This window comes from Lampris incognitus, chromosome 5 (genome assembly GCF_029633865.1).
Source record: "Lampris incognitus isolate fLamInc1 chromosome 5, fLamInc1.hap2, whole genome shotgun sequence".
Lineage (NCBI taxonomy): Eukaryota > Metazoa > Chordata > Actinopteri > Lampriformes > Lampridae > Lampris > Lampris incognitus.
In genome coordinates, this window is record NC_079215.1 from 25,040,726 (window position 1) to 25,055,884 (window position 15,159).

Here is a 15,159-nt window from a genome sequence, read left to right on the forward strand (position 1 = left end):
TCTTGCTGAGGGCATCACATTTCTTTTTATTTGGGGGGGGGGGGTTCCCCCCCCTTTTTTTTTCCTCAACTGTACTTGGCCAATTACCCCACTATTCCGAGCCATCCCGGTCGCTGCTCCACCCCCTCTGCCAATCCGTGAAGGGCTGCAGACTACCACATGCCTCCTCCAATACATGTGGAGTCACCAGACGCGTCTTTTCACCTGACAGCGGGGAGTTCAATCAGGGGGACGTAGCACGTGGGAGGATCATGCTATTCCCCCGAGTCCCCCCCCAAACAGGCTCCCCGACCGACCAGAGGAGGCACTAGTGCAGTGACTAAGACACATACCCACATCCAGCTTCCCACCCGCAGACACGGCCAATTGTGTCTGTAGGGACGCCTGACCAAGCCAGAGGTAACACGGGGATTCGAACCGGTGATCCCCATGTTGGTAGGCAACGGAATAGACTGCTACGCTATCCAGATGGAGGGCATCACATTTCTGACCACAGGGAGGGGGAATGACCTGCAACATAGGTTCTACACATCTACATTATTTAGCAATCAGTTGATCAAGAGAAACAAAGCTTGTTTGTGTGTGTGTGTGTGTGTGTGTGTGTGTGTGTGTGTGTGTGTGTGTGTGTGTGTGTTACAACCTATGTTGAGGGAGTGAAGGTGAGAGAGGCCAAACATGGTCTGCTCCAGTAGAGACACAGCATTTAGTTCAGGGAAGCATGATGGATCCTCCACATACTAGGGACAACACACACACACACACACACACACACACACACACACACACACACACACACACACACACACACACACACACACACAAACATTAATTTCAGCATTTCAGCATCAGATAATGGGAGTGCTCACAGTGAACCTGACTTGGAGAGACAAAGGTCAAGTATATGAGTATGTTTTTATGCTCTGTCTGTCTGTCTGTCTATCTGTCTGACATGTCTGTCTGTCTGTCTGTCTGTCTGTCTGACATGTCTGTCTGTCTGACATGATGATACAATTAAAGACCACATCGGAAATACATACTTTATCTGTCAACGTGTTATCCTGTTTGTGTTTAATCCTTCCTTCAATCAACTAAACCGAACTAAAGGTGAAAACAGTGCGGAACCATCCTAGGTCAGCGGGGCCGAATGGTTCGAGAGTCAGCGGACTTAACGCCTGACTAACATTGGACACAGCTTTCACAAACCCTGACCTGTTGCAGCGTTGCAGTACATAGCTCTATGGCGATATATGTGAAGAGGCGGTCCCTCTCCGTGCAGAAGTATCGGATGACATTCGGGTGCGTGTCGGACTCTCGGAGCAGCTGCACCTCACGCTCTGCTACCTCGAAACACTCCGGCAGGATCCGCTTCACCGCTACGTGACGTCCATCGAAGTGACCCCTGCACATATAAACACCCTCTTAGACTCGAGCGTGCCGGCCCACCTCAAACAGAGCCCGTCCATCTTGGATCGTCGCACACACGCCAGAGTAAAACGTGCAATCCACACCGTGCACATGTGAACGCAATGAAAAGAATGAACGCTGCACGTTTTGCTGAAAAAGTTCACGCAAAAAGTGTGCACGGTACCTGAAGACGAACGTCCCCGCCGTGCCGTGTCCCAGCACCTCGGAGTGGGCGAAGGAGATTTTCCCCACTTGCACCTCCTCTTTACTCCCATCTGAGAGAGAAAAAGGAGGGCAGGGCAAAGCGGAGAGGAGTGTGTCTCAAACGAAAGGCATGACAAGGGACAGACGCTGCGTCCGTTAATGTATAATGTCTATAATGCCAACTTGGTCTACGCTCAGCATGGCATATGAGCTTTACCTGTTGTGGTTTCCTGCTCAGCTGAGCCATGTTTCTCCGTGTCTGTGCTGCCAGCACTGTGACGAATAGGGGGAAGGTCTGTGGATGCTGGCCGAGATTCTGTAGTTAAAACAGTAAGAATGTGTGTTCATTCAGGAGGCCATCATGTTTTGGGATATGAAATACATGTACGTTTTCTCTCGGCTGCCAAAGAAATATATTTGAGCCATCATTCATGGAACAATACTCCGGCACTGTAGTCCCCTTGGAAATCATGTTAAAAGAAAAACGGTCAAATAAATCAAGAGCGACGCCATAACTGAGCAATGCCAACAAAAACCCAAATTAAGAGCAATTAATTTCTTACTCCCGAGTACTCTTGTTACCTATTGACGATTGGAAATAAGCCAAAAAACCAGCGCTCCTTTTAGAAGCAACTTACCACCAGAGATGTGTGTGTCTGTGGAGAGCTGTGTGTCTGTGGAGAGCTGTGTGTCTGTGGAGGCGGTGGGTTGTGTCTGCTTGTGTGTCTGGATTCTCTGGAGACGGGATTCTAAGACTTCCTCCAGCTGCCTTTGTGTCTTTTGATGTTGGGCGGCCCGCTAAAACACACACACACACACACACACACACACACACACACACACACACACACACACACACACACACACACACACACACACACACACACACACACACACACACACACACACACACACACACACACACACACACACACAGTTTGCAATGTTAACCACTGAAACATATCTGAGATGGTGTCAGGAGCTGGGGGAGATCAACAACTTCAGCTCTTCTGTGAAAAACCTGCCAATTTTCAAACTGTTTGTTGCCCCTGCCAGCAAGCTACCAATCAACTGATGCCAAAAAAAAATAAAATAAAAAAGAAGCAATCCGACACATCATACATGAAAACCCCGTAGTCTCGATTTGTCTGCATTGAAGATAATCGGTAGGTTAGTAAGCAAGAACGCTGCACAGCACTTGACAGCTAAAACCTTAAAAACTGCATGTTGAACGCAAACACGAGTTTACCGCAGCCACGCGCTCTCTCTTTTACACACATACGCACACACAACATATAAATAGACTCACAGAAGGATATGTGAGCACAAAGGCCAGCCATCCTCCCAGGAGTAAAGTCAGGAGAGCCAGGGTAAGTGGATCTGTAGACAGGGAGACAGGCAGCACAGCAGATGGCCTTGGTCCTGGCTGCTTCCTTCCACCCACACCCCCTTTGTCAGCATCATTATCACTGTGGCTACCCGTCGCAGTCTGGAACCGAAGGACAGGATGCAGAGTACAAAAACACAAAAACAATGGAAATGTGGTCATTTTTTTTAGCACTCTGTCCTGTTTTTCTGGATTTATTTGGTCTCGATCACAGATATGGCTGCTCATACTTCTACCTTTGTACGGCCCTTTGTGAGAAAACCTGTGTCTTAGAATGGCTTTTGTGAACAGATCTGATATAAAGCTGATCTGCCGGGAGGTGCGTGAGAGAAGGACATATGGTGATGCGATGAGTGTGGTCACCTGTGTTCCTTGTGTGTGACATCACACCTTTAGCCTGCCTTTTGGATGGAAAGGAAAGAATCTGATAAAATTTGGCCCTTTTAACTGCTCCCGTTCGGCATTAATTGAAAAATCAGAGAGTATCTGACTGAGCCTCACAAGCCAGGTAAAGGGAAACTGCCGTTTTTCAACTTTATTTCCATGTATCAGTCCTATAATGCTCACATATAGGATGGCCTCATTTCTGTCAAGTCGCTCTGTGTCACTGGAAGGTACTGTGGATAGGTCAAAAAATTTACCCGCCGATGACGTCATTGTTTGTCAATTAAAAAAAGGGAAAAATATAACCCCTTAATCTTCAATTCTCAGTCACACCTCCCAACGGGAGGGAACAAGGCATAGTGGGCAGGAGTCCGACTTCAGCCAGGAGATTCGATAATGATGCACTTTTACATGCAGACTCCTTCATTTAGATCATGGTAATTTTAAAAAGTAAAGTACGGAAACGGCTGGCCGAGATGCAACAGTAGAGTATTTTGGTGGACTCTACTGAACTGTACTTGTATGAGCCAGAGTACAGTGGGTGGGAGGGTTACATATAACGATATGGTTGTATTTAGGGGGGTCTGTGCATTGCATATTGTTTGTCATATAAAGAATTGTGTATTTGTATATTGTGTACTGTGTTGTGCATTGAGCACACGTATTATGTAGTGTACTGTATTATGCAGGGGTGTAGTGGGAGGGGGACGCGGGGATCGCCATTCCTCCACCTCTTCCGGCATGATTTTATTTTCATTTAATTTTTCTTACACTTTTTACTTTTTTTTTTAGAATTTTAATATTAAAACTACTTTAATACCAACCGTAACAATAATTTCACACATCAAGAAAACCTCTCCAATAATGAATTCTTTGTCATAAAAAAAGTCAAATTCCCCACTCCCCCCCCCCCAAAAGATGTTACAGGATGCTCGTCATCAAGCTGTGACACTGCAATCTACAATTCCGCATAAACGTTCGAAAACTAATATCGCTGCCACACTCTCCTAAAACAGGAAGTGTGGTTTGAAATGGCTAGGCGCCAGGAAAAAAAAAAGATTTTTTTCCCGTAAGGATGTCGATAACGAAGCTCAAGGAAAAACAGCATCAATTCAGCAGTCTGAAGTCCAAACAGCCAGCACCACCAACAGCGTAGCAACCACTTCGCGACTGCTAACGTTAGCACAGGGGTGGTGGTGGGGAGCTCACTGTTCACAGTATGGACAGAGGAGACGTGGGCCAAAAAGAAGGAGGCATACCCCTGGATTGACTGTATGGATGGGAAACTGGGGTGCAAGCTCTGCTCATCTGTTGCTGATCTATCAGTGTTCAAATCAAAGGGTTTCCCGAATGGGAGATGAATGGCGTCACTACACTGTAATGCACAGCGGAAAGGATAAGAGCTCAATTTTGACTTCACTGAGAAAAAAAAGATAATTAATAGTCCAATAGTCACATTGCTGCCGAACGCATACATGAGAATGCCAAAAAACAGACCCTGGAGAAAGTATGTGATAATATTAATGCATCGTACCTGAAGGCTACATCATGTGCCGTATCCCGTTCTGTTTACTATTCAGCGTGTAACAACAGGCCATTTTCTGATAAATTATGGATTACTGGAGTTACAACGCAAAAATTGGATTCACATTGGCATCGGTTTACACTCCAGATACAGTGCAGCACAGATTACAGACCGTATAGGTTCAGAGATGTGTAAAAAATTTGCCAAAGAATCCAAGCCATAGAAGGTAAACATTCAATTCTTATAGACAAACCAACAAGCCTGGGATGTAAAACTACACCGATTGTGTACCTGAAATGTGAAACAGACAAGAGCTGTGACCTGCATTTTATGTTTCTAGATTTGATTCAACTTCCGCACCAAAGAGCCAACACAATTATGGAACATTTGTTGAAATGCCTCAGTGCACACGGCTTCGATGACACATACTTGAAGAAGCACCTGGTTTCATTTGCAAGTGATGGTGCAAGCGCCATGTTGGGGCGAAAATCTGGCATAGCTAAACAACCGTCTGAACAGTATCCTAGTATCTTGACCTAGCATTGCCTAAATCACCGACTAGAGCCCACTGTGGGTGACACTGTGTCTAACGTCAGTGGTGTTAACCATTTTCAGGCATTTATGGACAAATTATACACTGTATACAGCAGATCACCCCAAAATCAACGAGAACTGACAAGAGTGTGCTGCTGAGTTGCAATAAGTGGGGAAAATTGTGTTTAGCATGAGATGGGTGGCCAGTTCTTTCCGCACAGTGTCTGCTGTTTGGAATAATTTTGAGTCACTGTGTGCTCACTTCAGCTTTGCGAAGATCTGAGAAACGATCGACCTCCGATAGGAAACTGTATGACGGTCTGTTAAGGCGGCTGACTTCAAAGCAGTACGTGTTAGATTTAGCACTCAGGTATGACACATTAAACAAGCTAGCCCTGCTGTCAGAATGCTTAGAAAAACGCACAACGTCAGTAGCCTATGCAGACAAACTTGATCAGACGTAGCATTCAGTTCATTGATGGACTGGGAGACCGACCAGGAACCAAAGTCGTTGCAGCTGAAATGGCAATATCAGCAGGCAGGTTTGGCACAGTTGTGCTGACAGATAACTAAAAAATAGTTTCCACCATCAACAGATTATTAGAAGTCTAAGCAATAATCTGAACCATCGAATGTTCACCACTGCATCAGGGCCAGCAGGAACCTCCACGGCCGAGTCGGAGTATGTCCATTTGATTGCACAACTGAAAGTCCTGGAACGCGACAACTGGCCACCTACTCGGTTTTGGAGAGGTGGAAATAAATTAACTTTGTAAAAGATTCAGGCTACCAACTTTTAGTGCAATTAATGGATTCAGAGACTTTATCGTGAGCAATGGGGATGCTACACCTGACGAGTTCAGGCCTTTAATGAATTGCACCAAACTCATCCCATGTTGGTAGAAAGGTTCCAGATGGGTGTGTGTGTTGATCCCCATTGGTACCGCCTCCCGTGGTGGGGCGGAACTTTCCTTTAACTTCTATGAGAGCGTCAGCCTTTTTAAGGGACAGACCGAAAACCAGGATGAGGTTTACGGTAGATTACCCTAGAAGTTAAGGGAGCGTTTGATTATATTTTTCTCCTGTCTCCCGAAAGACCTGTCGTGTTCGTGTGCGTCCAGGGAAATGTAAGTTGTGCTGTTTACGTGCCGGATATAATGTCGCTGCTTTGTTAGGTTTCTCTAATTAATGAAAAGTAGAAAGGCACCGAGCTAACGGTTAGCAGCTAACAACTTTCACCTTTGTGCTTTTTCTTATGACAGTTCTTACCCGTTGTAATGTATGTACAATGTTGCCAATGATTACTTTGTATTGTTTCATTTTCAGAACCACACATACACACCCACCAGTTGTTATCAATAAACATCTTTGAAGATAACATCTTTGCATTCTTGCCAATGCAACACAGTGGTCATATACTCCCAAACAGCTACAGTTACAGTCTGAGTTAGCAAACCTTCAATATACATGTAGCAAGCACTGTGGAATGCAAAAGGGGATTCAGCCAGATGAATCTAATTGTCACCCCGATCCGCACGAAGTTATCGATTGAACGGGTATCCGCCTTGATGTTCATCAAACTACACGGGCCACCTCTAAACCAGTGGGATCCGACAGGCTATGTGACAACTTGGCTGAGATACCATCGCTCGAGAACGAGACCTTCAACCAAATCTCTCAAGGATTCTCCTACTGACCCAGGGTGGCGATTTCTTTGACTTTTTTGAGCAGGGCGTCCTGTGGTCGAAATAAAAGCATCAATGGTGAGTAACACTGGTGACTTTTTTTTTAGGCGCGGCCTGCTGTGCACGATGTGTTTTGTGGATTACAATCTCAACTTCAAACTTAATTAGGCCTATACTGTTTAGCCAAATCGAAATGACTAAGTTAACCAGTGATGTTGAATATAATAAGTAGTGGCAATGATTTGACTCCCCCTCTGACTTGGAGCTACTGCGGCCTGTAATTATAAAATTGCACATACCTGACTGTATGCGTTTGGTGTGGAATAAATTTGCGGACCCTTTGCTATGAACTGGGATGATTCGTGTGTGGTTTGTGAATGAAGCATGTGTCAGCACACAGCATTCTCTGTGATGATGTCATTAAAATAGCATCCTCCCCACCAAAAAAAAAATCCCCACTGCGCCTCTGGTATTATGTTCACATATATGTAAGAAGAAGACACTTTGGTTGTCATTGTACATGCATACAACGAAATGCATTCTCTGCATTTAAACCATCCAATGCTAGGAGCAGTGGGCAGCCGTGATGCAGCACCTGGGGACCAACTCCAGTTATTTGTCTTTGTAATGATGTCCTTTATGTGTCAAGGCGAAGAGAGCCAGAGCACAAGTAGGTCTTTTCACTGTATTTCTAATACATATGACCAGTAGTGGATTTAGGTATCGGCGACATGGGCAGCCGCCCAAGGCGGCATCTTGCCAGGGGCTGCACAGGGCGCCTGCACAAAAAAAAAAAAATTGGAATGGGAACTTTTGCGGGATTGGTTTCGAAACCACTGCTGGCAGCAAAATGTGGGCCACCTATTCACGAGCAAAATCACAAAGTAACCAACAGCAGTAACTGCAAGCTTGCTAGGCTACGCATTCTATAAGCAGAATGAATTGCTGAGGAATGTGTCAATCATGCTGCACTTGCAGCCACCTCCCACCCCCAGGTCTCACGAGCCAATGGTAGCCTGGCCTACTGACACAAAGTTCACTTGTCTCCGAGAAAGAAAAATTATGCCCGCCATTTACACTTATGAAAGGTTAAGCTTTATTTGCTCTCTAGTCATCGTTTGAATTGTTGATATGTGGTTGTGCACATTTCATGTATGTGTGTTTGACGCACATGAGAAAGTGGTGTATAGAAAAGATTTGCACCGGTATTAATTACTTTAAGAAGCTGAAATTGGATTATTTGGATTGGAAAATAGCTAGACGTGCTGTCATGACTGCTGTAAAGAATTTGGAACCAGGGCATTGGGGTTATGCAGACCTGTTTGGTGCATTATTTGTATATGGAGCCGTAAAATGCACACATATTGCATCATGCATATTGTTGACACGTTGAGCACACTAGCACTAGTCAGGGTTATTGCATAATACATATTGGTGTGTGTATGTTGTTGCTGGTTTTCAATTTATGTATATGGCATCTTGGCCTTTGAATGTTGTTGCTGGTATGGTACATTGCAAATAGAGGAGCAGCAGAAGTGCATGCGCTGATCCTGTTCATGACCATGACCTGCTATTGAGCTGCTATTTATACACGAAAAGGAGCTCTCAGAAATTTATCCAAATTTGTGGACTTCTCTCAGAATGTCTCACTCTTTCAGTGATTGTAGCTGAAGCAGAGAGGAGTTTTTTTATAGGTAAAGCTCATCAAATCCTACCTGAGGTCCACCGTGTAACAGGAACACCATAGTGGCCTTGCTGTCATCAGTATTAGCCATGCAATTGCTGGGAGATTTCTTATGGTGATGTAATTGATGACTTTGCATCAAGGAAGGCAAAAAAAAAAAAAAAAAGGTTTAGATGGCAGTTGTGCAGTTTAGCTTGTGTGTTTCTTGTTTGAATTCGAATAGTTATAGGGAAGGCCAGGAGTATAGAGAAGGCCAGAAGGAGTTACATTGTGTCTTTGTAGATTTAGAGAAAGCATACGACAGGGTGCCGAGAGAGGAGGTTGATGGACAAGATCAGGCAGGAGTCTCCATGGACGATGATGTTCGCGGATGACATTGTGATCTGTAGCGAGAGTAGGGAGCAGGTTGGGGAGAGCCTGGAGAGGTGGAGGTATGCACTGGAGAGAAGAGGAATGAAAGTCAGTAGGAGCAAGACGGAATACCTATGTGTGAATGAGAGGGAGGACAGTGGAATGGTCAGGATGCAAGGAGTGGAGGTGACGAAGGCATATGAGTTTAAATACTTGGGGTCAACTGTAAAAAGTAACGGGGAGTGCAGTAGAGAGGTGAAGAAGAGAGTGCAGGCAGGGTGGAGTGGGTGGAGAAGAGTGTCAGGAGTGATTTATGACAGAAGGGTACCAGCAAGAGTTAAAGGGAAGGTTTCCAAGATGGTTGTGAGACCAACTATGTTATATGGTTTGGAGACAGTGGCACTGACGAAAAAATAGGAGGTGGCAGAGTTGAAGATGCTAAGATTTTCACTGGGAGTGATGAAGAAGGACAGGATTAGGAATGATTATATCAGAAGCACCGCTCAAGTTGGGACAGTTTGGAGACAAAGCAAGAGAGGCAAGATTGAGATGGCTTGGACATGTGTGGAGGAGAGATTCTGGGTATATTGGGAGAAGGATGCTGAATACGGAGCTGCCAGGGAAGAGGAAAAGAGGAAGGCCAAAGAGGAGGTTTATGGATGTGGTGAGGGAGGACATGCAGGTGGCTGGCGTGACAGAGGAAGATGCAGAAGACAGAAACAAATGGAAACGGATGATCCGCTGCGGCGACCCCTAACGGGAGCAGCCGAAAGTAGTGGTAGATTTGTGTTGTTCCAAATGTCGGAATAAAAATCACAGTTAGTGTAGAATTGTACTTTTTTGTTGGGGGGGGGGCAGACACACAATTTTTGTTGGCGGAGGGGGGGCTGAAGGTGGGGGGGTTTCCCAGGACGCCATCAAAGCTAGAACCACCACTGCATATGACAATAAATTGAACTTGGACTTGATAGGCTAAATGTATCGAGAAGTTGACTGTGAGCAGAGAACTGACATTTTCTCAGTCAGTATTGGATGTGTTTGATTTTTTTTTTTGCTTCTATAAATTCAGATCAGTGAAGAGGATTTATAGGTTTAATTTAATGTATTGTATGATACATACACAAGTTCTAATCTTCTCCTCTTTTTCTCTCCTGCTCTTTGTCATACATGCATAAATGCATACACACTCATGCACATACACAAATACACAGACACACATAGACATACATATAGTACATACATATACACACACACACACACACACACACACACACACACACACACACACACACACACACAGGTATATACACCTGTGTGTATATACAGATACAAACACACATACAGACATACATACACACACACATAGGTACACAAGTTCGTGGTTAGTTTTAACCAGTTTTTACATGCACATGCATACACATGCACACATACATACACGTATATTCACATGCACACACACGCACATACACATGATCTAAAGTTCCATGGGACCTTTATGTCTCTTCTTCAAGTGGCACTCACATGCCCTAATGTGTATTCATACACATTGAGTTGGACCCTTGGAAAGTTCTAGATGTTTTTTTGGGGGGGGGGGGTACTTAAACAGTGTTCAGAGAAAGCATCTCTGAATCTCTGTTAGACAGACCTTCCAGCTGGTACCAGTTTGCAATTGTACAATGTTGAGGAATTTCAGTAAATACTTTGAAGAGAATCAGTTTGGGTTTTGACTTTTCTATTAACCACACATTGCTCTGAAATCCACTTTAAAAAAGGATACTTTGAATCCTCTACATCAGATCAGATCAGAATACTTTATCAACTGATAATAGTAATCCCGAGGGGAAACCGGGTGAATTTAAGTAATGTTTAAGTTTGACATAATATCTAAATTAATGACAGCAAAATTTCCCCAATTTCTTAAATTGATCACAATCATCAACCCTGAATCAAGAGCCACTGAAATAAGGCTGGTCCAGCCACAATAAGGACAGTCCAATCAATCAGTTTTGAAATGATGGGGCTGACAAAGGAATGACGCAAAAAAAGAAGAAATGTAAACGATAATGGCAGAAATGAGGAGGAACAATTTACGGTACTGATAGCACTGATGGCCGGAAGAGATGGCTTCACTCTTTTTTGATCTGATTCAGCAAGAGGTTTGACATTGCTCAGTGTAAATTGGTGAAAATTGCGCTAATCTACTGTCTATCTTCTGGGTCAGTTTTAATGTCTGCATCATATACAAATGGTAAACATTGTGTTACATACTATTTATTACATTTGGGTGTGAAGCTGGAGTGACAAGAGGATCACAAGTGGCGAGCATCTTCAGCAGGCAAATAAAGCCATACATTAAACAGCGTGGAACTGATATCTTGTCAGCTGAGATGCGTGCAAGCGAGGCACTATCATCATATGATGCATCGTTCTCGTTGGTTAGAGCATCTAACATAATGCAAGATGGCAACTTGGCTTCCCCCTCCCCGGGAAACTACTCTCAGGACGAGAGAGGTCACATTTACGATGCAAGTCTGGTTGACAAGTCTGTTTTGACCTCAGCTCCCTACGCTGTGCTAGTGGCAGTGAGACCATGGGGGCTGTGACTCACGTGCTGCTGATGGTAGTGAGAGGCCAGAGAGGGAGCGGAGGCCGACGTTCGGGAGGGAATAACGGCATCACCGAAACGCTGCAGATTATCTGGGAACTCCCTCAGCATGGTGGTGTGAGCCACTGGAGGAAGCTCATGATGACCTAATTACATACAAGCAGAGATAAATAAATAGACACATGAAGAAATTCGAATACTCGTGCACACACACACACACACACACACACACACACACACACACACACACACACACACACACATACATACATGCATAGACGATCGCAAAGGCAAACATGCACAAATGCATAAACACAGAAACAGAAAATTGAAGACAGAAATGTTTTACCCCATTTAATATCTAGAACAGGTGCACTTCCTACAATCAGTAGATGAAAAAAAGAAAGCATGAAGAGAAAGGGACAATAGCACTCTAGTGTGTATATTTGTTATCATGGCATTGCACTGCAGTGAATAACTCACAGAGCACTTTTTTTCAGCTGTAAGGCCATTTTTAATTGAAAGCATCTCTGTTTTAATGTACGGGCTTGTTGGCTGGCCATGTGTTTAGTGCTGATGCACAAACAGGCTACTACTACTACTACTGCTACTACTACTACTACTACTACTACTACTACTACTACTACTGCTACTTTCGGCTGCTCCCGTTAGGGGTCGCCACAGCAGATCATCCGTTTCCATCTCTTCCTGTCCTCTGCATCTTCCTCTGTTACGCCAGCCACCTGCATGTCCTCCCTCACCACATCCATAAACCTCCTCTTTGGCCTTCCTCTTTTCCTCTTCCCTTCCTTCCTTCATGACTGACAAGTAGAAATGAGGTTTTAGCTCCGAGGCCTGTTCGTGCATCGCAGCTAAAACCTCATTTCTATTCGTGAATCATGGTAGAGCAATGCTGTACTGCTCTTGCCTTGTTCATTCAAATCAAAGTTAAAATCCCCATATCCAACATGATGGATGGTAAATTTTATGGAGATTATAAGTACTCTATACGACATATTTATCCTGAACCCACAATGATGTGCTGACTTACCTATCATAATGTTTTCCCTTGTTCAAAAAATACTGTGACAGAGAGGGTGTGTGTGTGTGTGTATGTGTGTGTGTGTGTGTGTGTGTGTGTGTGTGTAGATGCATGCTTTCACCTATGAGCAGCCAGTGGTTTTGCCAGCTGTTGGTGCTTCCCGGAGGATAGCGCACATCAGTCGATGGTGTGATCTCACACTCTCCCTTGTCTCTGACTGTGACTCCTGCAGTCATAGGACCCTCTATTCGTGCCAGGGTGAGCCCCCGAGGCTGTCATGAAAATAAATATTAAAAACCCTGAACGCATTTTGTTTTTTTTTGGGGAGGGGGGTTTCCCCCCCTTTTTTCTCCCCAATGGTATCCGGCCAACTACCCCACTCTTCCAAGCCATCCTGGTCGCTGCTCCACCCCCTCTGCCGATCCGGGGAGGGCTGCAGACTACCACATGCCTCCTCCGATACATGTGGAGTTGCCAGACGCTTCTTTTCACCTGACAGTGAGGAGTTTTGCCAGGGGGACGTAGCATGTGGGACGATCATGCTATTCCCCCCAGTTCCCCCGAACAGGTGCTCCGATCGACCAGAGGAGGCGCTAGTGCAGCGACCAGGACACATACCCACATCCAGCTTCCCACCCGCAGACACGGCCAATTGTGTCTGTAGGGACGACCGACCAAGCCGGAGGTAACACGGGGATTCGAACTGGTGAGCCCCATGTTGGTAGGCAACGGAATAGACCACTACACCACCCGGACACCCCCCTGAATGCATTTTGAATCCCTCAATCAATTCATCACCATCTAACACTATACTGCATTACACTAGAATGAGTACTGATGTATGGACATGAACAATTTGAGTGTGAGATAAAAAAGAAAAAAAAATCATCCTTCTACTCACGACCAGCGAGACGCCATGGTGGACCAGTGAGGTAGACGCGTAAAGGTGGGAGTCCAGTTTGCCTACGTACAGAGTGGGACTGGAATAAACAAATCTTTATTACCATCAGTGAAATGGATTATCATCACACTCCCGCAGAAATCATAGTGAGAGGATTGAACACGGGTGGGAGTCTGAGTGTGTGTAAGCATGTGTGTATGTGGACAATCTTCCTTACACAAGTTCTGTGTGAGCAGTGGCCTGCTCCTTCACAAACTGGTAGCTCCATTTCAAGGTGGAGTGTGTGTCTGCCTGGTCATTGGCTGAGGCAAAGGTAAGGAAACGTAGCGTTTCCATGGCGAGTGACAGGTGGGGGGCATGTCTCAGGGTGTCGCCGGAGTAAAGGTAGACCCCCACTACGGGGGACCCATAGTTCTGACTCCACAGAACGTCGCCTGAAAAAACATAAGCGTGAACACAAGCGTGCACACACACACACACACACACACACACACACGCTCCTTCCTACCTGTCTCTCTGTCTACTGTTACAACAAGACCGTCACCACTGGACACAAGATGGGCCATCTCTGGAGGAGGGAGTAGATAGGGCAGGTAAGGGGTGGGAGAAGTCTTGGCAAATATGAACTTTGACCTCAACAAAAACATACATTCCTCACCACTGAACAAAAAATGTGGCTGAACCTGAGTTTTAGCTATTCCTGTTGTAGTATCTGTTAGTAAAAGCTCTTCTGTGAGCTTGGTCTGCCATGTCTGCTTGTTGACCACAACAACTTCTCTTCTCCCTCACACTTGCACCTAGCTGCCTTATTCTCCCTAATTTGCCTGCTATGGTGAACATATGAAACCCAGCAGTTACCACTAAAACGAGCAACCACAGAAATGTTCATGATTTGGATATGTGTGGATTAGCTATCGTCCTTAATACACCAGGGCATTTGTTTGCATGTAAATCTTCAGGATTGTAACTTTGAGCAACTGGTTCCAACTTGACCATCAAATCATTATCGGCTTACCCAGGGTGCAGAGCTCCCCCCCTGGCTGGGGGAGCTCGGCTGCGCTTAATAAGACATCAGCACCCCTAAAAACATAATTTGTGAGATTTTTGGGGGTGTCTCAAGAATATTGACAATATGCAGTTTTTGCCATGGATTTCTATTTTTCTGTATCTTCATGGATTATGCATAAAATAAGGCTATTATTGATATATGATTCATGCACGTGGGGGATTTATCAGTAATTCAGTATAATAAAGATACCAGCATGCGTGATATTCTTGCCATCACCGTCAAAGCGTGATGGTTCAATAACTCACTTTAACTCAAAAGATCAGAAAAAAAGCAACTTTCTTAGTACCAAGCAGTCTGTGCGTCAAATCATCATTATTCATTTCAGTGTTTAGTAGTCAGCATACAGACAGGACAAAAAGAAAACAACGTACTCGCAAATTCTGG

General features: G+C 44.9%; 1 protein-coding gene across 2 annotated transcripts in view; it reads right to left on the minus strand.

Moving 5' to 3' along the window:
* ern2 (endoplasmic reticulum to nucleus signaling 2) overlaps positions 1-15,159 on the minus strand; it is a 31,418-nt gene that overhangs the window by 3,348 nt on the left and 12,911 nt on the right. For both annotated transcript variants that reach the window (XM_056279947.1, XM_056279949.1), the window contains 11 exons: positions 14,215-14,274; positions 13,924-14,140; positions 13,707-13,785; positions 12,927-13,077; positions 11,767-11,909; positions 2,918-3,097; positions 2,247-2,406; positions 1,826-1,924; positions 1,589-1,679; positions 1,210-1,399; positions 641-737 (listed from right to left, as the gene is read on the minus strand). In XM_056279947.1, the coding sequence (XP_056135922.1) occupies positions 641-737; positions 1,210-1,399; positions 1,589-1,679; positions 1,826-1,924; positions 2,247-2,406; positions 2,918-3,097; positions 11,767-11,909; positions 12,927-13,077; positions 13,707-13,785; positions 13,924-14,140; positions 14,215-14,274 (1,467 nt within the window). The remainder of the gene's footprint in view (positions 1-640; positions 738-1,209; positions 1,400-1,588; positions 1,680-1,825; positions 1,925-2,246; positions 2,407-2,917; positions 3,098-11,766; positions 11,910-12,926; positions 13,078-13,706; positions 13,786-13,923; positions 14,141-14,214; positions 14,275-15,159) is intronic.